This window comes from Oratosquilla oratoria, chromosome 41 (genome assembly GCF_046742065.1).
Source record: "Oratosquilla oratoria isolate Oo_2021 chromosome 41, ASM4674206v1, whole genome shotgun sequence".
In the NCBI taxonomy this organism is placed as follows: Eukaryota; Metazoa; Arthropoda; class Malacostraca; order Stomatopoda; family Squillidae; genus Oratosquilla; species Oratosquilla oratoria.
The window spans coordinates 27,262,060-27,288,541 of NC_134817.1; the positions used below are offsets into that span (position 1 = coordinate 27,262,060).

Below are 26,482 nucleotides of genomic sequence, written 5' to 3' on the forward strand. Positions count from 1 at the left end.
ACACACACACACACACGGATTGGTAAGGCACTGGCCTCACAAGCCGGAGAACCGGGGTTCGATTCCCCGGCCGGGCGGAGACAAGTTGGGTTTATCTCCTTTCACGTGTAGCCCCTGTTCACCTAGCAGCGAGTAGGTACGGGACGTTAGTCAAGGAGTTGTGTCCTTGCATTCCCGGTGTGTGGAGTGTGAGTGGTCTCAGACCTACCCAGAGATCTGCTAATAATGAGCTCTGAGCTCACTGCCGTAGGGTGGTGTCTGGCTGTCTCGAAAAGAGGCTGCAGCAGATCCGAGGTGAATACACACACACACACACACGGTCTGTATATATCTGCACTCGGTCTACCTCTCTCCATTTCTACCACCATTTCTTGCCCTCCTTCCCTTTCCCTCTCCCTCCCCCAGGACCAGGAGCATGAAGCAAATGCGTTCAATCAAACAAACAGGCCAGCTTGTGTGTTGTGGACAGCCAAGTGCCTTTGCCCTTGAACACCAATAACTGTCCCTCTCCTCCTCCTCCTCCTCCTTCACATAGTGGTAGATGATTTAGTACGAATAGGTTAAACTTCCACCTGCGTGGTACCCAGCCACTGTGTGTGTGTATGTTCTTTCGTCGTCTTGAGATCTATGGCAACCATTGACCAGCGGCCATAGGTCAGGCTGGCTTGGGCTATTGATGTCGGATACATGCATGAACAATAGTCTAGAGTTCAAACCATATGTGTGTATAATTGTCTGCTAATACGTTCGTGCAGTTAATAAGAATTATGCGAGTGGACGTGTTGAGGCTCTGCGTGTAGGTGAATTGTGTACTGAATGAAATTGCATGTCATGATTCCTGACCGGCAGGACGGAATGTCCGGCGTTTGTCGTAGATTTGACGGGTGTTTGTGCGTGCTCGTTGCCCTTGGCTTCGTGCTCAGAACACCCAATACCTTCACCCCCTCCCCTCCCCTCACCTTCCCCCTACTTCTCGCCGTGCAGCCTTGGAACCCTACAATGCCCTTGCAGGTGCAGTCTCGATGTCACATACGCATTCATATCACTCTCGGCCGCTGTGGACTCATTGCGGACCGCGTCGCATTGTGTAGATATGTTGCAGCGAAACGGCAGGTTTATCCGATGTACTGAGCGTGTTAATCGAGAAAGTACATTTTTAAGGTACGTTTTGCTCGCTGCGATAATTATCTTACCACAGCCAATGCGCAGCAAATAGGGCATCATATTTGGGTTAACACATTGGTAGGTTCGGTTAGATTATTAACCTCGTACTTTGCAACTCGAAGCGAAAAAAAAAATCCATTAAAAAACAAAGATTTGGTGCTCTAGACAATCGTTTGACGATCATCAGAGCCATGAATGATCATCGTTGAGCGATAATCGCACCAAGCAAAACGTAACTTAAGCCCTTTGCTACCGATATGATGCCGCTGAAACGAATAGAATGGTCTGGCGGTTGTTACGGAAGTGTGCCACCTGGTACGGAGGGGTTAAATGTGTTTGTGTGTGGGTGGGGGGTAGATTGAGACCCCCCTGGGGTGAACAAGTCTGACTCTTAGAAGCAATGTCCCGTCTCGTTTTTTTTTTGTTTTTTGTTTTTCAGAATGACAATTTTTTAATTTTCAAGGTTTACAAGGGTCTGTAGATGGACATTGTGTCGCATATGTGTCAGTGCAGCTTACGTGTAGTAGGGGGAGGGGGTGATATTATTATTACATTCTTGTTTACTGGTGTATTTAGTTGTTATTTATGCCCGCGATGTCGTAACCCCCGGAAGCTGTGTATTGCCTGCCGTGCTAACCCGTTCTCGTTCTCTTTCTCTCCCTCCGTCCGTCCGTCCGTTGGTGCACCCCGCCCCGCCCCGCTCCGCCCTTCCTACTTGCAGCAGGCGGTCGCCGAGGTGGTGGTGGCGGGAACTCTGGCAACGAAAGCACCCCTTGTGTGTCCGTGTGCGCCTACAAGAGTCCTCGAGTCGCGTCCTGCGGCAGGCAAGGAGGAGCCCACCGCCCTTAGGGGAGGAGGAGGAGGGGAAGGAGGGAGACCAGCACCTGAGATAGGAGCTCCACCATATCGGAGGAGACGCGAGCAACCGGAAGACGAGGAAGCTCGGAGGACGATGAACTATATCGGCAAGTTCATCTCCAACTTCAAAGACTTCTACAATGAGATAAACGCCGCAACATTGACTGGTGAGTTGAAGATGTTTTATTTTAGAAAATTTGTTTCGTTTACTTTATTTTGCGAGTGTAAGGGCTTTGGGTATTTTTCATTGTGACGGGAGGCACGGCCCAAAACCGTCTGTCACGCTCTCTGGTCACCCGACCTGTTTAGACCTAACACTGACATCGTATATGGATGATTAATATCTGGGTGTTTGCTTGCGTGTGTGTGTGTATGTGTGCGCGCATGTATGCGTGTGTGCGCGCGCGCTTACCTAATCGCATTTATCTGATTGGATTCCTGTTTCTCTTCGTCCACCAGACGTGGTTCTTTAGTAATGCAATTATTGTTATTATTATTGTTAATATTGGTATTTGACAGTTTTCTTGGGTTTACATGGCTCTGTAGGGTCTTGTCGGTTTTGACACTTTTAATAGTTACATTTCATAAATGTGTTTCGAGCACATTCTATTTCAGTCTACAGCGGAAGACCGTCCTCAAAACTGAATAATTTCATGGGGGGCAGTAAAAGTCTAGGTGACGGAGTTTAGTGCATGGAGGAACATCGTTTATATATATTATTTATTTACTTATTTATTGTTACTCTTTTAAGTTTAACAGCATGCAAACGATGAAGACGGGATGGGTAACTTTGTCAGTACAGGGGTAATGTACCGTGTTGTATAGTTGTGCAGAAAACTCCCAGACAGTTGTACTCCCCCGAAGTAGGGGTGGGTGGGCAAAGCTATTCTCGATCGATTGACACCTCGGTTAGTCCCGAATTCTTCCTCTGCGCCACATCCCGTCAGGTGTAGGACAAGCTTAAGCAAGGTTTACACGCTACGATAAATTGTAGCGATTTATTGTAATAAAAGGTTGTTACAATTTGTCATTACGTGTAAATAGGAGATCGGAGCGATTTAGCACCAGAAAAATATGACGTCATCAGTCCTCCTGGAGGAGGACTGATGAAGTCATATTTTTCTGGTGCTAAATCGCTATGATCTCCTGTTTACATGTAATGACAAATTGTAACAACCTTTTCATTACAATGAATCGCTACAATTTATCGTAGCGTGTAAACCTTCCTTTAGGCTTTAAGAAAGAAATAGACAAGAACTGGATTACCAACTGAGAGGTTAACGAATGGAACAATTGGTTGTTTTAAGAGAAGATAACTTTATGGATAGGGATGGAAGGTGATGAGGGACATGAAACTGCCAAGTGTAGGCCTTATAGTCTCTTGCAGTCTCCTCCATTCTTATGTTCTTATGGATAGAGTAGTCTGCCACTTCCCGGAGTACGTCAGTATTCATAATAGCCACATTTTACGGTAACGTGTCTGAACCACGTTTATTTACGTCCCAAATGTGTTTGTCGTTGCAGGAGCGATTGATGTGGTGGTGGTGCGCCAAGAAGATGCCACGTACACGTCGTCGCCTTTCCACGTCCGCTTCGGCAAGATGGGCGTCCTCCGGTCGAGAGAGAAGGTGGTAAGTACTGGTGCTGGCCGCTTTGGTTCTCTCGGTATAGTGCAGGGCCGAATCCGGGATGCGAGGTCAGATCATCCGGCCCGCCGCAGATAAAACATGTCTCTCTCTCTCTCTCTCTCTCTCTCTCTCTCTATATATATATATATATATATATATATATATATATATATATATATATATATATATATATATATATATGAAAAAATCCCACTGTCGGAGAAAGTAAACGGACGAAGAATAGAATTAACTGTATATTTCAACCACTGTAGTACTTCAACCTCTTTCTCCGACAGTGGGATTCTTTCATCTTACCTATGTGTCACGACATAGTCCCCCTCTGACACACACATATGTGTGTGTGTGTGTGTGTATATATATATATATATATATATATATATATATATATATATATATATATTATTGTGCATGCGGCCCACACTCGTCATTCTCTCGGTTAACTGGCCTTCTGTGAAAAAAAAAATCTGACCCATGGTATAGTGAAGGGGTGATGTGGTCCCGCATCCAGAAGCCATTCGAGCGAACACCCCAATGTAAAGAATTGGTCCAACTTGGGGGTATTTTGTGGAATCCTTGAACACCTCGAGGTAGTCGGCAGCGTCTCTTGATGCTTCCAGGGAGGATCTCTGGAGAAAGAAAAGGTTTTGCTGTGGGCTGGAAAACGCCGGGAAAGATGTACTAGCAGCAGGAAAAAATAAACATAATGGCGATAATGGTGATTTGGCAAGGGTAGCCCTTTATTAACAAAACCACTGTTGCCTTCATAGTGTGTGTGTGTAAACTATGAAACTTGGACTGTTTGCGGCAGGCACGCTGTTCAGCCACCCTTTTTGTCGTCACTATGACCCTGTCAGTCACACACTAACAGGAGGGGAGTGGGGGAAGGGCGGGGGACAGGTTTCCGGTTAGTATTGTTCCCCGAACGAGTTCTGGGGACACGACGGCACGAGACTCGAGCCTGGCAACAACATGGAGAACCTTACTAGAGAATTCGCTCTCATGTTCCTCCTCCTCTTCACGTTCCTCCTCATTTTCCTTCTCACGTTCCTCGTCCTCGCGTTCCTTCATCTCACGTTCCTCGTCCTCGCGTTCCTTCTCCACGTTCCTCCTCCTCCTCCATAACTCTAAACTTGGTTAGTTTTCTTTTCGTTGGTCTCGTTTCCAGTTTGTTGTCTTTGGAGGGAACGTGTTCTAGCCAAAAACCAAACAACTGTAGAGGACCTGGAAAGTGAAAGTGATCATGGTATGATTGCCAGTAACGACCTTCAGTAATCTAACCGTGCTATCTCTTCCTAGCAGAAAGTAAATAAGGCTCTGGGACTGATAGCAGGATCTTTTCACAAAGTCAGACATATTTGGGACATATTGTTTCCATGTGGTCCCAAAATCTCTTTAAAGGCAAGAGAGACAAAGAGGTCAGCTCTGATCTACAAAACTGATGCCAGACATCAGGAAGAACAAATCAAACTAAAGCCTCCAAGAATGGGGGACTTTAGGCCTGCAAGGTTTTAATATAAAAGGGATTTGATAACGTCAGAACTATAATTTTCCACAGTAAGTAAAAACCAGATGAGAAATAATGGCCTCAAATGTGTCAATAGGCTACTTTCCTTGATTTATTTAGCTGTTTGGGTCTTCCTTTATTTCATCCGGGCACTTAATAGACTAAAGTCTCTAGACGGCATGGTTTGCATTTGTAACCCAATCTAATATTATATGGTAGACAAATAAAAGATTGGGGAAGTCGAATATGTGGGATCAGGGGAATTGCTATATCATGCGTCCAACAAGCCCATGATTTTCGATTGCGTGCTGAGAAAACCGGGGCAGATAATTTGTGATCTTGATACTTTCATAAACCTTTGGGCCTCTGGGAAGGTCGTCAAGACGGTAGATTTCAACTTGGAGATCTCTTACCAGTTAAGCCTCGTTACCACTGGGCTATTTTAGTAACCGCTAGTGCTAGCTGCAAGTTAATTTCCTGGCAAGTTAGTGATGACACTAGGATAGTTTGGAGACAAGTTTACTAAATCTCCATTGACATTGGGCAAGTTGAGTGGTAGTTTACAAGTCGCCAGCACTAAGCGGCTACTAAACTAGCCCCGTGTCAACCAAGGTCTATATAGATCATGGTGTCAACGAGGCGTGTAGAGGAGAATGACACCTCGCGAGAAGTAATAAGGCCATGATGCAAGTCTAGTGCATTTATATGCAATTTAGGTGATCTTGGTCCTCTTTCGGTTGACGAATAGTCCAGTATATACATTCGCTGTGGAAGTGGAGGGGTAGGAAGCAGGTGCTACAGTTGTATCAAATTTAACTCTCTCTTCCACACAGTTACACCACACCACACCCACATACCCATCCACCCTTGACCTTTTCATGTTTTCTACTTTCCAGTTTTCTGATTTGTCTTCTACCTAATCATGTCATCTTTACACCTTGCCGCCCCTCTCCCTGTTCTCAACGTCTTCCATCTTCACTCTTTAGTGGGTCGAGACCTGGGGTTGTTGCCCCCTACCTCCCACCCCCCTCGTCCAGAGTACGATGGGCATAGGAAGCTGCATTCTGAGTTCACCCGGACACAGAGCATCGGATGAGAGAGCCTCCCCAAGGCCATTCACTGTGCGCCAATGGACTCCTCCTCCTCCTCCTCCACCTCTCCTGGTGACCCGTGAACTGTGTGTGGCATTGATCGTCAGGGGCCCATGTCTGAGGCTTGTCGTGGAGGAGAGGCGTAGGGGAAAGAGGGAGGGCAAATTTCATTAACTACATGGGGGGAGGAGAGGAAAGGGGAAGTGCCAGTACCATCTGTCATTGATTCCGGAAGGCCGGATGTCTTCTTCCCAGAGGGTGGAAGTATTTTTATCTTGTTATTGGAGAGGGAGGTCGGGCCTTCCCAGATGCTCGTTACGAAATGGCTTCCGCCCCCCAAGGTCTTCCTCCGTCGCAACAGGAGGAACCGAAGGGGACCGGAAAGGTGCCTCTTGGCTGGAGCCCGGAGGACAACGTTTGAGTCTGCGTGTGGTTCTCCTTTTGCGGTGACGGCGGCACACCTGCGCAGAGTCGTTGCAACTTCCATTTGTCATTTTCGAATGAGTGATGATAGTTTCACAACCACTCAGGCCTCACGTTCCCGCCCCCATCGCTACCCCGTTCCTTCTTCTTTTAGGAAGGCTTACTCTCATTTTCTCCCTCTAACTTTCTCTCGTAAGTCACCATCACCTATCCCCCTCGTACACTCTCTTCACTCGCTTCTCATAGTTGCTCTTCACTCCTTTCTTCTTCACATTGCTGGCCCCCCTCCTTTCACTGTACTCGTCGCCCTCCTTCCCTCCCTCCCCAATCTTTCTCTCACCTCTGTCCTCACCTTGCCCCTCCTCCAGCACCAAATTTTCGCCTCCACGCTGCCTCCCCCTCTCTCACCACCACCACCACCTCCCCCACCTCTACCTACACTCACTCTGCCGGCTAAGCTTTCGACCATGATGGCGTCTGCACCATGAAGGACAATCTTGGCCTCTCGTAGTTCCAGATCATTTCTGACTACATTGCTCCCAGTACGAAAGGAAATGTTGCGAATGGACTTTCATCAGTATAACAACGAAATATGTTAATGCAAATTTGATGCATCACTTCGGGCTAGGTTAGAGTGTCTGCAATGAGGGAGGGGCGTGACTCAGCAGCACGAGTACTGTAGGACGCTGGGGGCGGGGGGCGGTCACGCAGCACCACCTGCCGTCTCCTCCATGGTGTAGCTGCCGCAGTGAATGAAGTCGACCTCATGTCCATTGTGAGGCCGGTTGCTCCGGGCTGGGCACACCTAAGATGAAGGGGGCCTGGTCACCAACCCACTGTACCGCTCCCTAACCACACTGAGTGTGTGGATATCTTTCGTTTACTCTTGAAGTGCATAGGAAGCACATCCGATTGAAAGTGGAACAGATATTCATGGCCAGTTTCTTAGTGCGTGAAGGTGCACACTTCGCAACCGTAATTTCGACCCTCGGCTGTTCTGTTCTTCCCGCGCTTGCGAGATCCGTTGGTCTATGACGTCACACTGCACCCACGCTGCCTTCGTGTGAGTCATTGGTGGTCCCCTGCTGCGGACTTCCTGCTCCTGGATAGATTTAGGGTGATGCTTTTAATAGAACATCTCCGTCATTCGAGAACTAGTGATGCTGCGCAGTACTGTGGACCCGAAGTCCCATTTTAATCGCCGGCACATGGGGCTGAGCGAGATGATACTGGTAAAGCGCCAGGTAGGAAAACAAGGGACAGACGCTGACAGATCAACGCGTCGTTGGTTTTTGCTGAAGAGAGGTTGTTTTTATTTTGTTGACCAGCGCGTCTATTGACGTGGGATATCGTTAAATAAGAAATGTAGTCAGATTTGTGAAAGAAGATATGTAAGAAGGGTATCGGGTAGCAGAAGTGAAAAGTGGTCTGCATTCTTTTTGCGAGTGGAGGTTTTTCAATCATAAAAGAATGCTGACTGCTCCCAAGGTATATCACTTATTCACAGTGACTTTTACCGCATAACAATTAGCACTATCCGAAGTCACTGAAGGAACGAAGAGCCTGTCGTAGAGTACAGCACGGGAGAAAGTGGAAATTGGTGCTAAAGGAATAAAGATAGGTTTTATTGTAAGCAAACGTGGGAGGGTGGGGGTACAATGGAGGTGAATAGGATAGCCTAGCAGTACATACTCTAGTGAAAGGGAAAAGTGCCATCCAGTTCGGTGATGCAAGAAATGACAATGCATTCAGTCATTAATAGTTAAATGGTAACGGTAAAGTGAATGTGATATTGTCGATAGAGGGATTGCGCCTTTGGCGTGGAGTGTTTTGATGTTTCTTGACTCGTACCTCACAGATGAAGCTGGCAGTAGTTTCTTCATGTGCTATTTCGATGACAGTACCGGTCACAGTAACACGACGGCGGTTCCAAGTCTTGGGAGGATGAGTGGAGGGTCGACTCCTGGAGGAATAGTTTGTGTGTCTGCTAAGTTCATTGTCGTGTAGCCTTAATCAAGAGACTTCTGCAGGGGTTGAAATTTTGGACGGAGAGTGTCCCTAGTCATTTTGCGCGACGACGACATGAGGTGAGAGGGAGAAGCGGACTAACCACAAGGCCTGACCACGGGGACCGTTGCCAGCAGAGATCGCATATGCTTTGGTTGGCAAGGGCACTCGGAACGAGTTCGGGGAGGGGGAGTTGGAGTTGGACAGCATTGTCCTTGGAGGGGTTTGTGGTTCACCATTGGATACTACGTACTCATAAGGAGGAAATTCATACCTTTGGTGTACATTCTTCTATACGAGTGTTTTTTTATGCAAGAATTAATATCTTTATATGTGTTGTCCTAGGGCAACAGAGACAGTTTTATTTTTAGGAGTGTTGTCACAGTTGTGTGAATGTACTCAGTCGTGTGGGTTCACTGTTAATTTTCGCGTGTGAAAAAAAGTGTTTTAGAAGGAGAGGGGTTGGATGTGATGTGAGAGGAGACACCTGCGCGGTAGTGGGTGTAAATAGCTACTTGCGTGTCATGTGCCTTCGCATTAGCGCATGTGGAGGTAACGATAGAGGAAAAAGTATTTTAAAAGATTCCTTGGTTGTAGACACCCCCTGCATGAAGTGTTGTTGGCACAACGTTTTAGTTTGTTTTCACATTACCACTATCGCTGCCGATGTAGGGCCACGTAGGGGAGTGGGGGAATTAGCTTGGCGTCGGGCAGAGGGAAATGAGGATAGGTAGCACCTGTTGCGACGGAAGATGCTGTTCAAAATAGGTTCCCTTTACCATCGAGAGGTTGCCAGAGAAAAGACTAGTCTTTGCAAGGTGGCGTGCGATGGAATCCTTTCACGCCGGTGGAAGGTCTTGTGGGAAGCGAAGGTCAGTTAGGTAGTCTAGTCCGTTCAAGTCTTGGCGCAACTCGGCTGGCATAATATTCCACCGTGGATTTCGAGAAGGAAAAGGTAGGAGCCGAAGGTGTGCAGTAATTTGCCGTGTATATGGACTGCCGAAGCAGGTAGTTGGGGGGGGGGGAGCTGTCTTGAAATGTTAGAAGATTTGTGCTTGCCACTGCCGGAACTGCAACCACATCCACTGCTACTGCCGTTACCCCCCCCCCCCCCCACAATGTACTGTCTTCTTCCGTCATCGATATATCCAGTCACGTCTCATGACTATTTTTCGACCATTCTATCCCGCACTGCGTCAGTCCATCACCAGAGGCTACATCTTCCCTTACAGTAACCACTTCCCCTCCCTTCCTCCACCTCAACGGCACCACTCGGTCCCCCACTCCAACAAACAATACTTCACTCCTCGGCTGTCCACCAGCGCTGGCCCTACGCGGCATTCTTTGAGAAAATTTTCTCAGTCATTATTTGTACCAGTTGCTGCAAGATTTGTTGGTTTCCTTAGGATAGCATCTACTTAAAGACGACAACATGAAGACGTCGCAAATCCTGGGTGGCATCTATAGAGATGTGCGAGTGATCTTAAAGCACCCTTGCTTTTTTTTCGCTGTTTTTTTTTCATCGCGTTGGTGGCATATGTGCTAGCATCGCCATTCTCCTGCATTCTATAGGTCATCAGCCTCTCAACGAACGGCGTGCTTGCAAGCATGACTCACCGCCTTCACTGTTCAGCTCGACAAAGCCTCCATCGCCTTTGCATTGACCCTCGCCACTGCCTTTTCACCCCGGTCCCTTTTGTTTCGGGACTATTTGCGCTCGCATTTTTCGCTTTTAGTAGAATCTTAATGACAATAGGGGGAGTATACAATGCTTGGGTGCCATTTTAGCTTATTCATGAAGCCTAATATAAAAAAAAATTCCAAATGGTCGAAGGCGTGTTAACACGCCCACTGGAACCGGTTTACTTGCCTGTCTGATCTTACTAAGACCTGATTGTACATCTGGACATGACGAAGTAAGGGGGAGAAGCTTTGAATATCTAGGTGAGGGAACTAAAAAAAAACACTCCCTAAGAGACGATGTTAGGAGATACGGTGAAATTCCAGAAGTAAGGATCTTTAACATAAGATTTGGGTTGTTTCATAGCTCCAAACCTAACCATTCCATAGAAAAAAAAAAACTAATGGAAAAAAGAGGTGAAAAATGTGTACGTGTGATATTGGAATAGAACATAATTGCAGTAGGTTTTGATTGGAAGGGGAGGGGTAGTTTCTTCCAAACCTTTAGGGGAAAAAATGGATACCTGCAGACCAATATAACAGCATAACTATTTACTGTATACACTTTGTGCCAAGAAGACTAGCCTTAGAATGTTAGACTAAAATATACAGGTCGAAGTAATGGTCATCTCTGGGCTTGTAGATGCTGAATTATTCATATTATTCATGTAAATAACCTCAAGCTACAGGTTAATCAACCTTCAAATAATGGTGATTGTTATGGACAACAGTTGTCAGACTTTTAAAGACTGTTGCTGACTTTTTTTTTTATAGCTGGTGAGGGAGGAAACCCATGCACAAGATTTTGGTTAATTCATCATAAAGGAGTGCTGATATAGATTTTAATAGGTGTACATTGAACATCAATGTAGTAAGGCAGATCCAGTAATTTAAGTATGAGGCATGAAGTTGAATAATAAAAATTTTCTGTAAACTTATCTAAACCTTTTGATTGACATGAATTTGGTTACCATATGATTTTATTCAGCTAGAGAAGGTAGGGATCCTCTGCTAAGTGAAAGGTTAAGCCTGACCCTTTGATTGTCTCCATGACAGTTGTATTTCGTTATCTGAGAGGAACCCTTAGTCTAATTATGAAGTTGTTGATAAAGTAGTAAAGTTAATGAATTTAAGGTTTTCCTTCTTTAATAATACTATATTTGTTTTCAGGTTGACATAGAAATCAATGGAGAACCTGTTGACATTCATATGAAACTTGGAGAAACAGGAGAGGCCTTTTTTGTTGAAGAAGTTCAGGAAGGTGATGATTTCAACTCTATCATTGGGACTTCACCTCTCCCAGAGTCCTTCTTGACACATCTCAAGGAGGAGGACCACAAATCACAAGACTCTGGGGTCGAGGCTGAAGACTCCCTACCTACTGTGATCTTGTCCATGAAAGGAGAGGATGGGCCTGGAAGTACCAATTTGGAACAGAACAAAAATATAGTTGTCCATGTTACAAATAATGAAAACAAGACAACTGAGGATCAAAGACTGATCCAGAAAGTAATTAGGAAGCCACAGGAGAAGAAAGATAGTGAGACTCAAACAGAATTCCCTGAGTATGATATGCAATACTTGCTCTCAAATCCTGCTTGTGCCATCAATGGGAAGGAAGATCCTCAGTCCATGTCTAAATCTCTTAATGGTGATGTAGGCACCCTGAAAAGGAATAGTGGCACTGCTCTTGAAGGCCAGGGAAGCAAAACAGATGGTGAAGAAAATGTCAAAGGTAAGGATAAGTTTCAACTTAAAATTTATTCTCCATGGGGTGGGGGGGGGCACACTATTGTACTTTCTCTGCCGCTATGTTTGTGTAAGTTGCTTTGTCTTTCTTTGACTGTCTCTCTTTCTCACTTTCTTTTTCTCTTTTTCTTTCTCTTTTTCCTTTTCTTTATTTCTATTTCCCTATATTTCTATTTTTTCTCTTGCCTTTTCTTTCACTTTCTCCTCTCACTTTTGCTCTTCTGACTCTCATTATCTCCTTCTCTAATAGCATTCTTATATACAATTTTCATAGCTATTTGTAGCTTGGTCCATTATGTGTGGTGGCCAATGTTGAGTAGGAATGCTGTACAAAAGTGAAGCAACTCCATGTCTATCACACTGATAGGATTACAGAGTAGATGAAGATTTTTGTGAAAAATTGTTTACATATGTATATATCTTTTAATCAGCAGGCAGCAAGAACCTGCGCCGCAAGCGTAAGAAGCGTGGCAATGGCAAGAAGAATCGTCCCAAGAGCACGGGCAGTCAGTCCAGTGACACCTCAACAACCAGTGAGGTGCCAGACCCTCATCTGTTGCTAAGCAGTTCTAAGGATAACCCTCAGGATGGTATCTTTATCATGGAAGATCTGGAGACTCCAGAAAAGGTAGACATAAGAGATCATATGTTTGTTTGTTTTTTCTAAATGGAAATTGGGTGGAGAGTTAATAAGGTAGATGAATTAGGTGGTAAGATTCAAAATTTTCATAAAGTGTTGATATGCAACTTCAGATACAATGCAATTACCATATATTATTTTCATAAATCATACTATACAAGCTATTTGTGTGGCATACAGGGACAACTTCATTTTCACACATGCTATGACAACAGTCCACACATGCATGCAAACACACACACACATCTTCCCTTTTTTCATGAGTACACTAGTAAAAGATAAGATGTAAAAATGGAGAGGAGTAACGAGTGGAGTTCCACAATGTTCAGTGCTTGCACCAATAATGTTTCTTGTCTGTCAATGATGTGATGGAAGGTACAACATGCCATGGTATCGTGTTTGCTACTGATGCAAAAATTTTGAGAAGTAAAAATTAGGAGGACTGTAGGCTGTTGTAAAAAGATCTAGACTATTTTTGTATAGAGCCAGAAATGGAAAATTAATCTCAATATGAAAAAAAATGCAAAGTACCAGAAATGGTTAATAATGAACTCGTTATGAAAGCAAAAGAGGAGAAAGGTTTGAAAGTGTCAATAAAAGACAACCTGTCACCTGATGAAAAAATCAGTAGGATTGTGGGGGAGACATGGGCTGCTGCAGAATATTAAATTTACTTTTCACTGTATGGATGAAGAGATGATGAAAAGCTCATTGAAACTAATCTGCCCAAGACTTGAATATGAATCTGTGGAATGCCCCACGCAGAGTGAAGGATATAAGCAAGATGGAAAGAATATAAAGGACAGCAAACAGACTAGCCCCCAGCCAGGCAGATGAACCATACAAGATTAAAAGCACTGGGTATGCCAACTTTGAAAGATTGAAGAGAAAAATGTGATAATGATTACAGTATTCAGATCACTAAAGGGGAAACATTACATTAACAGAAGAGATTTCTTCATTAAGGATAAGAACATATGAAAGAAGACTGCATGAGACCCATGGCCCACACTAGGCAGTTCCATGTCCATTACTACCTATCATCCTAGGAGGGCTTTAAGAGGTCATAATAATAAATTAAGGGAGATTACATTTCTAAAGGATGTGAAGAAAAACAAATTTCCTTATAGATGCATAAATACCAAATTGATTAGAAGATGATATACCCCAAGCTGGCATAATGCATGAATTGAAGTCTGAATGTGATAATTGGAAATCAAGGATATAGATTAAGTTGGAATTGGACATGAATTTAAGGCAAGGTATGATAAAATTGAAGAGAAAGAGATGGGACCCACTGAGTGTTACTCCTTTCCAGAGTACTACAATTAGGTAAATGCACAGTGGAAGTACAGCAATTTTCTATGTCTGCTATTGCACATTTCTGCTAAGAGCATGCACTGATAGGTGTTTGCTGAGCTACTTGTTATAATTGTTATTTATGTTTAAGCCATGTAAAGTCATGGAACAGTTGATCTTGCATTTCTCTAGTATAAATTAAATAAGGTGACACTTTTTTATGAGTTGAATGGAAATTGTAATAAGAAATAGGTATGTGGGAATAATTGCAAAGGCAAGGTTGTATGAAGTAAGGATTGCAGTCATGGCACTGAATGAAAGTCTTGTAATACATAGAGGCTGAAAGGAGTCCAATTAAAGTGCTTGAGAAATGTGTTAGGTATTACAAGAATGAATAATGAAAAACAAGGAACTGAAGCAGAGAATGGATGGGAAGAGAACTGTTAGTTAGGGTAGATAAGTATGCTGAGCTGGTATGAGCTTGTGGAAAGAACTAGTGAAAGAAGACTGGCAAAGAGTCAAAAACGAAAGCAGATGGAAAACCAAGAATGAGAAGGATAGATGGTAGTGAAGGATGCCTTAGCTTACATGAGCAGACCACTTTAAAGATCAGAATGCACAATGGGAGACGCTTTTTCAAAACTCCAAGCAGAGTAAAATTGAATAGGTTATGGTCTAAAAAAAATTCACAGCCATTCAATAGATTCAATGTTTAACAATGATGTGTGAATAGCAATGTTTGACTACTCATACATCATACTTCCAAAGTTTCCTGATGACAGCCGAAGCTATTTTTGAAGTGTAGATGATTTATTCAGAGTTAAAGAATAGTGTTTTTGTTGCCTAAATTCAAGTTTAACAGCAAAAATATTTCATGGGAATGATCAGCAATGCTTTTTTATTTACTCTGCTTGAAGTTTTGAAAAAGTGATAATTTCACTTCATTGAGTGCATGCGAAAATCATTAGCCATATATGGAGTATGTAGTATTTCATTTGTGATAACCAGAATTTCTGTCATTGGCTGATATTAATGTGCTGAAGAGATGAGATGGTGAAGGAGTGGTTTAAGGAGGATAGTAGGAGGGACATTAAAAGTTGTGATCAGCATTCTTTCCTTAGTGGAAAATTAATCTGTAGTCATGAGGGAGTGCTGTGAGAGTCATGGTACAGAGGGATGTCACTAGAATCCCTAAAATATTGGGGTCATACATAGAAAGCAGGGCTATAAGATCCATATAGGTGAAGATATCATGGTATGTGTACAACTTGTACTGATTATTATGATAGACATGTACACAGCATTGCAGTGGAGGGGGGTTATAATTTAAGTAGGAATTTGCAGTTTTGATAGGTATGAATGTGTTATATTTTGTACGGTGTGGAGATTTTGAGAGAAATTTGTTCCTAATGGGCTTAAGTGTTTCAAGGATTGTAGCACATTAATGTTAGAAGTGTGTGTTTGGCTTAAGCAATCAAATGGTAACTTCAAAAATTTCACTTCAGTGTGAGTGCAATGCTGCTTTGGTTTTATTTAGGAGATGAAATGGAATATTTATTCTGCTTTATGTGTCTATTCAGGCTAATGTAAGGAATTTTTACACATGCATTTCTTTTATTTATCTTTAGTTATTGGAACAGAAGACAGATTTTTTTAGAAATTAATGTGTATTGTGTTTATGTGCAGATGCATGCCAGTGATTGCAGCATGATTTCAAATTTGCCACACTCAGCATCTGAACCCATGGTGAGGATGTTTATTTTTTCTATTATTGTTTTATTTAAAATTGTGATTCATGCACACGTATTGGTTAACTTCATATTTTCTCTTCATTTCTATCTTGTTATAACCCGTGCTGCTCAGGATTTTCCCAACGCTTCAACTGTGCATTCTCATTTGGCACAGTCCTCATCAATGCCGCTGTTACGTGAGAAGTCTCGTGAGGACATCATCAATGAGTGGAGTGGTGCCATGTCCAGGTCTATGGGGCCGGACTCTCATCCTTTTAGTGACACTGACATCAGTCCACCACCTAGGTAAGGTTTTACCAGATTGATTAGGCCACCCACCTCATATGGGGGGGAAGGGCCTTTTCATGTAAGGAAGAAAGAGCCCTTGGTATATGTATGTATGTATATATATATATATATATATATATATATATATATATATATATATATGTTACAGTAAGAACACGTACCTAGGGATTACGCGTAATCCCTGAATGTTTATTCAGTGAATACGCGTAATCCCCGTTTCACTAACCTAACCGAACCTAACCGAATCTAACCGAACCTAACCGAATCTAACCGAACCTAACCTAACCTAACCTAACCTAACCTAACCTAAGGTTAGGTTAGGTTAGGTTAGGTTAGGTTAGTGAAACGGGGATTACGCGTATTCACTGAATAAACATTCAGGGATTACGCGTAATCCCTAGGTACGTGTTCTTACTGTAACATATATATCTGTAGGCAGGTAGTTTATTTTCTTGTAGACATGACATAATAAATTAATCAACAGTGAATCCTCTATAGTCTTCATATGTATGTATGTGTATGTATATATATATATATATATATAAGAAAGAGCCCTTGGTATATGTATGTATATATATATATATATATATATATATATATATATATATCTGTAGGCAGGTAGTTTATTTTCTTGTAGACATGACATAATAAAATAATCAACAGTGAATCCTCTATAGTCTTCATATGTATGTGTGTATATATATATATATATATATATATATATATATATATATATATATATATATATATACAGGAGTCCCTCAAATAACGCGGGGGTTAGGTTCCTGAAATTACCGCGTATGACCAAATCCGCGTATGCTGACTTTCCATATTAAATACCGAGAACCGTATGTATGTGTACGTGTGTGTGTGTGTGTGCGCGTGTATGTGGTGTATGTATGTGGCATTTGTGGCGTATGTATGTGTTTGTGCGTATATACATGTGTATGTGGCGTATATGCATATGTGTATGTGGCGTATATACATGTGTGTGTATGTGGCGTATACACATTGTGTGTGTGTGTGAGTGTGTGTATGCGTCTGTGTTAACATGTACAAGTAAGCATGTACGTGCGTGTGTCTGTGTTCGTATTTGTGTGTACACGCATGCACATTCACAACATACACTGGTTGTCTAACACGTGTCTATGTGTATTCACTTGGTCTTTGGTCTTTGGATCACGTGTTAGACTCGTGATCGACAGCTATTTCCCTCCTGGAAGAGAGCTCAGAGCTCGTAGGTCCGATCTATGGGTAATGCTATGACCTTGCACACACACACACCCCCAACTCCCCGCCCACGAGAGTTGGAGTAACACCCCTCAGCGCTGCGATACTGATATTATTTCAGCCCCGGGCGAGAGTCGAACCCGGACCTCCGTAGTGGCAGGCCAGAGCTCTAACCACAGCGCCACGTGTGTAAGCGTGTATATGTCTGTTTTTGATCTCCCAAACCAGCACCGCCAGTAACAAGAACCTCATAAGAGAAATTAAGACACGACAAGCGCAGTCATTATCAGACTTATTAGTTGTGTTCCAAACGAAAGAAACATTACACTTCAACAGGTTAGGGCGGTAAAATTGTTTGCGATGTTGCCGCGTGTGTGTGTATGCATTCCCGACTCGGCGCAAATTTTAAAACGGTTCTCTACATTTGAGATGGTTTTGAAATAAAATCCGCGTATGATTGAATCCGTGTTATTCGAATCTGCGATATTTGAGGGACCCCTGTATATATATATATATATACAGGTAAACGTCGACTTACGATGGCCGCGACTTACGATTGTTCGACTTTACGATGACGACGACGACGACGATATGATAATTTAACCCCTTCCATACGGTGCCGCACACATAGGCGTCATGAGGAGCAAGTAGATTCGCGACGCTGCCATATCGGCGTCTTGATTATATTTATTGTAGTCGCCCCTGTGTTTTTACATTCTCTCAAATGTGCCCTAAATCCCATTCTCTGTGGTTTTCAAAATTCGCGGGTGAAAGAGAGAACGATCGATATAAGCGGTGACTATATTTTATGATGCGAGTATTATTACGTCACGTCGTACGGCTGGCATTGGCTGCTGCCCGCGAGATTTAAGTTCCGTACTGAAAATACATATTATAGTGTTTGAATATGGTAAAAAGGATAAAAATAATTAAATAAACTACTGTACATGTTTAATAGGCTATATTCAGTATCTCTGGTGGTGAATATACAGGTAGGCTAGGTACAGTGACCACGGAACAGAGTGGGGATCGACTTACGATGAGATCGTCTTACGATGGCTCTATCGAAACCTAATGCCATCGTAAGTCGACGTTTACCTGTATATATATATATATATATATATATATATATATATATATATATATATATATATATATAATTGTGTGAGTATGTGTGATTACCACATTCGTGGATCACATATTGGACTCGTGATCAAGAGCTATTACCCTCCTGCATAAGAGCTCATAGCTCATGTGCGCCCAGATTGATGGCTAATGTTGTGACCTTACACACATGCACACACACACACACACACACACACACACACACACACACACACACACACACACACACACACACACACACACACAGGAATTAGAAAAAGAAAGGGCACTAAGAGAAGAAGCAAAGGAAAAAAACTTGAAGAGATCGGAGACAGAATGCAAAGAATTCCAGTGGAGAGTAATAGACTTGAGATTAAGACAATGGCGCTTCAAAACGAAAAAACCAGGGGAAGAAGAAACCAGGGAGAAGGAAGAAAATTAAAAGTGGCCTATACCAACATTGACGGACTAATCTCGGGACTGAACAAACTCAATGATTATCCGTTAGAAGCAAAACCAGACATAATGGGAATTGTAGAGACTAAACTAAGAGGTGAAATACCATCCACTGTTATCGGACAAGGTTTATACAACTACTGGATAAAAAACAGGGACAAGAAACAGGGAGGGGGAATCATGTTCTTGGCCAAGAAAGACCTGAAGGTGACAAAAATTGCAGAGGGCAAAGGTAATGTTGAATTGATCATGATAAAAGTCGAAGGCAAGAATATGAAAAGTAGAAAGTTTGTGGTGACTTATGTGCCTCCAAAAACAAGCGCTTGGAAAGAAAACGAACATACAAAAATGCTAGATGATACAAGAAAATCACTAAATGAGATACTAATGGGTAAGGGTAATCTGGTAATTATGGGGGACTTCAATTGCAAAGAAATTTGTTGGGACAGCATGACAGTGCAAGGAGATGACTCGTGGGGCAATGTACTGCTAGATATGACCATGGAGTACACAATGACCCAATGGGTCCGTGAAAACACAAGGTACAGAAATAATGAAGAGCCATCGAAACTAGATCTAATATTTACAACAGAACCTGAAATAGTGCATAAAGTCCAGTACGAGACACCAATTGGAAAGAGTGACCATGTACTCATCGAAACTGTACTAAAGGAAGAAATAGACATAGAGAGGAACAAAAAGCATAGGAAAGGAAGACTGATGTACAACAAAACAGACTTTACAAAACTAAAGACATTCTTCCGGAATGCAAACTGGGAAAAATTTTACAGGGAAGAGACAACAGTGGAAGAGAAATGGAATATATTGATGGAAAACTACAATGAAGGTGTAAACAGGCATGTACCAAGACAAAAGCGAGAGAGAGAGTACATTAAATGTTGGTTCAACAAAAGATGCAGTGAGGCAAAAGACAGAAGGGACAAAGCTTGGAAAAAGTGGAGAAAAGACAAAAAACAAAGCAAATGGCAAATTTATGTTAACTGTAGAAATGAGTATGTTAATGTGAGAAGAGAGGAAAAAAGGAACCATGAGAAGGATATTATAGACAAATGCAAAGAGCAACCCAAAATATTCTATCGGTGTGTGAATGGTAAACTTAAAAACAAACAGGAAATGGTGAAACTATGCCAAGGAAACATAGAATACACAGAAGATTTAGAGATGGCCGAAGTCATGAACAATCACTTTAAATCTGTTTTCACCAGAGAGAAAATACCAAATTGTGACATAGATAAAAACAAGAAATCTCCCCTCATGAATGAGTTTACAGCATCACTAAAGGAAATATCAGAACATCTATCAAGGCTGGATGTCAGAAAATCACATGGCCCGGATGGTATTGCAAATTGGATTCTAAAGGAGTGCAAAGAAGAACTAACAGACAAAATACACATCTTAATAAACAGCTCACTCAAAGAAGGAAAGATATCCGAGGACTGGAAAAACGCTAACATTGTACCAATATACAAAGGAGGAAACAAGGAAGAACCCACCAACTATAGGCCAGTATCACTAACAAGCACCATAGCCAAAATTTGTGAGAAAATAATCAAGAATAGATGGGTAAAACATCTGGAAGACAATGACATATTAAACCCAAGACAATTCGGATTCAGACAAGGAAGATCATGCTCCACAAACTTAATATGCTTTTACTCAAGACTAATAGACATAGTGCAAGAAAGAAATGGATGGGCTGATTGTGCATTCCTAGACTTGCAAAAAACCTTTGACAAAGTACCACACAGAAAACTACTAAAAAAACTGGAACACATAGGAGGAATACAAGGAAACCTACTAAAATGGATAGAGGACTTTCTGACTGGTAGAAAGATGAGAGTAATGCTCAGAGAAAAATATTCAGATTGGAAAGAGGTGATCAGTGGAGTACCGCAAGGATCTGTGCTGGCACCAATAATGTTTGCTATCTATATGAATGACATGGACGAGGACGTGAACTGCTACATGAGCTTCTTTGCTGATGACGCCAAACTGCTAAGGAAAATAGAAACTGATGAGGACTGTGAAGCACTGCAAGAAGACCTAAATAGGGTATGGAACTGGAGTCAGAAATGGGAAGTGGACTTTAATACTAAGAAGTGTAGCATAATGGAGTTTGGAAAAAGCAAAAACAGAACATCAGGAAAATATACAATTGGAACCAAAGAAGTAAAGAAAGTAGGATCCGAAAAAGATTTGGGAGTAATTATCACGAACGACTTGTCCTATGATATACAGATTAACAAAATTGTCGGGGAGACTTACAACTTGCTAAGATCAATAAAAGTGCCGTTTACATACTTGGACGAAGACATGATAAAAAAAATATTGGTTACATTGATAAGGCCTAGATTAGAGTATGCGGCGACATTGTGGTCCCCCAGTATCAAAAAGAATATAAAGAAAATAGAAAGAATCCAAAGAGCAGCTACAAAAATGACACCTGCATTTGCAAACCTATCATACGAGGAGAGATTGGCTAAACTGGAGTTACCGACACTGGAGCAAAGAAGAGAGAGAGGTGACCTATTGACCATCTACAGAATCATGAGAGGCACAGAGGTACTTGATAGAGAGAACTTACTTAACTGGGACAAAAGAAACACAAGGGGACATGGAAAGAAAATCAAAAAACATAGCTATAGAAGAGAACTGAAGAAAAACAGTTTTCCTCATAGAGTTTTGGACACTTGGAACAAACTGGACAATGAAATAGTATGCGCAAAAACCATTCATGAGTTTAAAAACAAACTAGACACTGCGAGATACAAAGGCGGGACATCACGAGCATAGCTCCCCTTCCCGCAAAATACAACTAGGTAAATACAACTAGGTAAAATACACACACACACACACACAACTCCTTGCCAGGTCACACTGTATCAGTGCTAAAATTTTCAACCTTTGGGTGGGAGTCAAACTCAGATTGCTGAATTAGTGGTTGAGTACAATATCACCACACTGTGCTGATGTATGTATTGTATTTATGTCCTTATATGGGTCCCCCAAGACAGTCATAGCATATACCTAGTTCCCATATCCCATTTCCATCACTGTTTCAGTTGATACATACTACCAAGGTCTTTTTCCCCCTTACAGTGGAGGGAGCCAAAGTCAAAGGTATAAATCCACTCCCATCCACTTCATCCCCACATATTCCACTCCCATTCACCACCCCTCCATCTCTCTTTTCTTGACTCCTCCTGGATGATGGGTCATCCCTGCATCTTGCCCACTGTCCTGGATCAGAAGCAATGCAGCAAGACACAACACATCCACAGCAAGGCTGTCTCATTTAATCAGTGACCTCTCTGTCCACTCATGCAAAAAAGAGAAGACAGGGAGAAATCCCTTCGGGTTGCATCAAAATATTATTCAAACATACTCAACTGATCCCACCCACCCACTTCCTTCCATGTATCACATCATCCACCTCTGCTCTCCTCCTCACCTTCTCATTTCTCACTCTATCCAGCCTAGTAGCCTCTACCATACTTCTCAGGAATTTCATCTCAAACACATTTAAACTCTTCCTTTATTATGTTCTATGTTTCAAAGGTTTAATGATGGTGTTTAAGAGTGGGATGCATCATTTGAGGTTTCCATTTGGAGAGTGACCCCACAGAAATACTTATTCCAAATTCTGACAAAAATCAAACTAATTTAGGGGGAGTTTGAGGTTTGATGGAGCCATTTTGGGTAATCATGTAATGCTTCCCAAATTTTTAGCATCCCCATAATTTCAAATATTTCAAGTAATTGGTACATATATACCAAGGGCTTTTTCCCCTTACACGGGAGGTAGACAAAGCCAAAAAGCATAATTCCATTCCCACCCATTTCATTCCTACCCATTCCACTCTAATTCACCATCCCTCCCTCCTTTCCTCCCTCTCATCTTGACACCTCATGGATGATAGGTCATCCCTGCATCTTGCCCATCACCCTGGGTCAGAAGGAATGCAGCAAGACACAGCACATCCACAGCAATGCTGCTTCATTTAATTGTCAACCCCCCTCTCTGTCTTCTCATGCAGAAACCCCACCAAGTAATTGATACATAGTAAAAATGGTGATGGTGTTTTTGAATGGGTAGGATCACTGCCCTGTAAGTTCCTTTAGAAAGTAATGTCACAGATACAAAATGTTTTATTTTTCCTTTCGCCATAGGTGGAATATTTCAACCAAGTTTGAACAGAATACATATAATATTGTAGGAGTTTAGAAATATACAAACTGGATAAACACATGCATCTCGTGCTTGTACTCAAGGAGTATATGCAAGTTAGTATGTCTTGTGTTAATTTTTCCCTGCAGTCCTTCAACCTCTCGGCCCCCAACACCCATAAAGTCCGACACAGAATATGAAGTGGAGCGCCAGAGATCTGAGTTTGCTGATGTGTCCTCTCAGACTGACTTGGAAAACAAGTGGTCTTGGACTTGGGGTGAACTTCCAACTCCTCCACCAAAGACGCCAACACGCACCACTCAGAGCAAAACTGCAGATATGAATGAGAGTACCAACAGCATCAGAGACAGCCATAATGGTTCCAAAAATGAGGGTAAGTACTATAATTTCTGGCTGGTCATGTAAATAAAGAAGTGGATGGATCACTGTGGTATATATGTAGCTGTAGATTAAACATGTATGGCTCAGATTGTTTGGGTTATTGGGTGTATTTGTTTTTAAATTAAACAAGAAGAATTTAGTTTGTGTGTGGAAGGAGTTATATTGTTAGAGAATTGGTTCTGTGAGATGAACCTCAGAGAGAATCCTCTTGCTGCCGTTCTTCAAAACCCATCAACACTCAACCTCGATCTGAAGTTGTAGCCCCAAGGGGGTGTTACATGGTCTCAGGACCAGACCCAAAATCCCTGTTTTTCCTCCACCTTTTCACATAGGGAGAGCTGACAACTGTTGACCACTCCCATCCTCCTATTAGTTGGTGCCATAGAAAGTTGGCCCATACTAAATTGATTCAGACAAAAGTCCAGTGTTTCTTCTTTGAGTAGATGAAAGGGCCCAACCACCATTTCCAACATGTGGGGCTGTGATTTCCAATCAGTTGAAAGGACCTTTTGGTATCAGTATATTTTTCTCCATACGAAGTATGTTCCCCCCCTCATAAGAAGGCTGGCCGAGTCCAAGCTACACTCACTACATACACATTAAATCACATTTAATGCCCTGCCCTTCTTGGCACCTTATGGATGAAGTTGTTTGTGACCCCATCACACTGCTAAAGTCATAGGTAGTGCAGGACACATTGCCTCCACAGCAGGGACCGACAGCCAAAGCTGGTTTACCCCCACTTCTTCATTTTAGCAGCTCCCCTTTTCATCCACTCAAAAATCTACAGACCAGATGAGAAGAAAAATAACCACTACTTGATCACTTTTTTCCTATGGGGCATACATATTTTAACAAATCAGTAATGTGTTCTTTGGTAAGCAGCAAGGCCAATCTTGCTGGAGATGTCACTTCTACCCATGGAGTCATTATTATTTATTGCAATATTTAACAAAGTGTTGTCCCCCAGAAGTTTTCATTACAACATGCTTCTAATGCATATTTGTGCTGCTATTACTTGCCTTGATATTCATAGGTGGTGTGTCATTCATATTCATTTGTATGTGATTATTTCTTATATGTGGGTACATATTTTGTACAACAGTTGACTTCTGGGGGGCTTTTAGTATATCCAAGGTAGTGTAACTGCAGAATTAAAGTAGATTTTGTTCATAGTACTATGTAGTAGTGTAGAATAAAAGGGGAATTTCTTTCTCAGAGATATTCTCAACAATGTGAATGAATGTTGGGTATTTATACATTATGTTGTCCTTGTCCCAAATAGAAGATCAGCGTTCCATGTTGGGTGGTATGTTTAGCTTTATGAGGGCTACCAAGAAAGCTCGACACAACCCAGAATCAGAGGGCATCTACCTAGATGACCTCAATCTGGAGGAGCTTGATCCTGAGGTTGCTGCCCTATACTTCCCAAGGAATTTTAAGGTCCCAGAGAAGTCTTCCTATTCATCATACCCAGGTTAGAAAATGGTCTTATGCTAGTAGTTTCCAGGTATGCTATAAATATATTCAGAGGGAGAATTTGTCACTGGTTTTGACCAGAACTTGAGAGAATGTAAGGAATGTTATGGGAATGTCATATAATATTAAACCTTTTATTGCTTAAAGTTACTCTCAGCTGAATAAAAGCACTTAGTATTAGCTAGAGATGTGTTTTTATTCAAGCTTTGACAGATGCATTCTCATTGTGTATATAATTGGTAAATTTAGCTTTTATATATAAAGCTGGAACAGAAACTTTGAAGGGTACCATCATTCTAAAGGGAGCTTATGCTAATTCTGCTGTACTGATGTGGTTGCTATTAATTTAATGCTAAGGTTTTATATATTTGAACAGATTTGATAAGAATTGGGTGAATACTTCATTTTCATTAAATGGCTGTACAAAAGATGACCCTTTAGTGTTAAAATAGAGACATCCAAAAATTGCCTGACTTTTTGTTTGTAAATTTGCTGAGAATCTAAATTATCACAGCACCCCACAAAACCCCTTTCTTCTTTTTCTTCTTCTTTTCTTCTCAATTTTTTTTTTTCTTTTTCTTTTTAACTACTCCACATTTACTGATTTCTACAGGTGGAGCCAAAGATGAAGATGTGGAATCAGGCAATGGCCCATCACTTCCACACTCTCCACACAGTGTGGAGGGGGCCATTGGAGGACCCAAACTGTCTGACTCAGACTATGAAGATTCAAGGCATCCCATCTTTGACTACAAGTAGGTTATTAATTTCATTGGTTTTATTGTGCTATGAATTTTTTTTTTACAATTTACTCTTTGCTGAGTTAGATTTTATTGTCTAATAGTAAGCCTATGTGATTGATTCCATTGGCTGAAGTATGACCTTTCTCAAGTTTTCTTTGAAATTCTCAATTAAGACATTTGAACTTGATGTCATAAAGAATTCCAAGGAAATTTCAAGAATGATCATACATCAGCCAATTTAGAATCAATTGTGCAATGGGTACTTACAAGTGCAGGTCATCTGTGATGGATGTTAGTAATCTCTCTGCCACCCATCTTCAAAACCAGTCAACACCCCACATTAAAGGACTGACATAGTCTCCAGACTAGAAAGTGACATTCTTCAACAGTTGTAACTTCTAACAGGGCTAAAGAATAACTTTTCTTTGCAGAGGATACCACGACATTGCCTTCTCACTTTGTGGTCGTCTACACGAGCACCTTGACTGTGATTTTCCAGAAAGCCTCTTCCTTCAGAGTCTCATTACATATGATGACTTCTGTGAAAACCCACAGCTGATTGACAATCCAGATTTAGTGGTTAGGCTAAATAACAAGTATTACAACTGGGCAACAGCAGGACCAGTCATCATGTCTCTTGTATTGTTCCAGCGTCCTTTACCACAGGTAATTAAGAAATATTTATAGGTCCTTTCCATAGTTGACTCTCAATTTACCAGATTTAAAGACAGGATGAGATTGCCCAGAAAACCAAGAAATCATAAATTTTCTACTAT

General features: G+C 41.9%; 1 protein-coding gene across 16 annotated transcripts in view; it reads left to right on the top strand.

The window, feature by feature from the left end:
- Lpin (phosphatidate phosphatase LPIN) overlaps nt 1-26,482 on the top strand; it is a 48,068-nt gene that overhangs the window by 9,375 nt on the left and 12,211 nt on the right. For 5 of the 16 annotated variants that reach the window (XM_076178295.1, XM_076178308.1, XM_076178310.1 and 2 more), the window contains 10 exons: nt 1,886-2,189; nt 3,547-3,653; nt 11,547-12,111; nt 12,557-12,753; nt 15,751-15,810; nt 15,928-16,100; nt 23,232-23,476; nt 24,770-24,961; nt 25,577-25,718; nt 26,138-26,372. In XM_076178295.1, coding sequence (XP_076034410.1) covers nt 1,886-2,189; nt 3,547-3,653; nt 11,547-12,111; nt 12,557-12,753; nt 15,751-15,810; nt 15,928-16,100; nt 23,232-23,476; nt 24,770-24,961; nt 25,577-25,718; nt 26,138-26,372 — 2,220 coding nt within the window. The remainder of the gene's footprint in view (nt 1-1,885; nt 2,190-3,546; nt 3,654-11,546; nt 12,112-12,556; nt 12,754-15,750; nt 15,811-15,927; nt 16,101-23,231; nt 23,477-24,769; nt 24,962-25,576; nt 25,719-26,137; nt 26,373-26,482) is intronic. The other 11 variants (XM_076178296.1, XM_076178312.1, XM_076178304.1 and 8 more) reach the window with 8 other exon arrangements.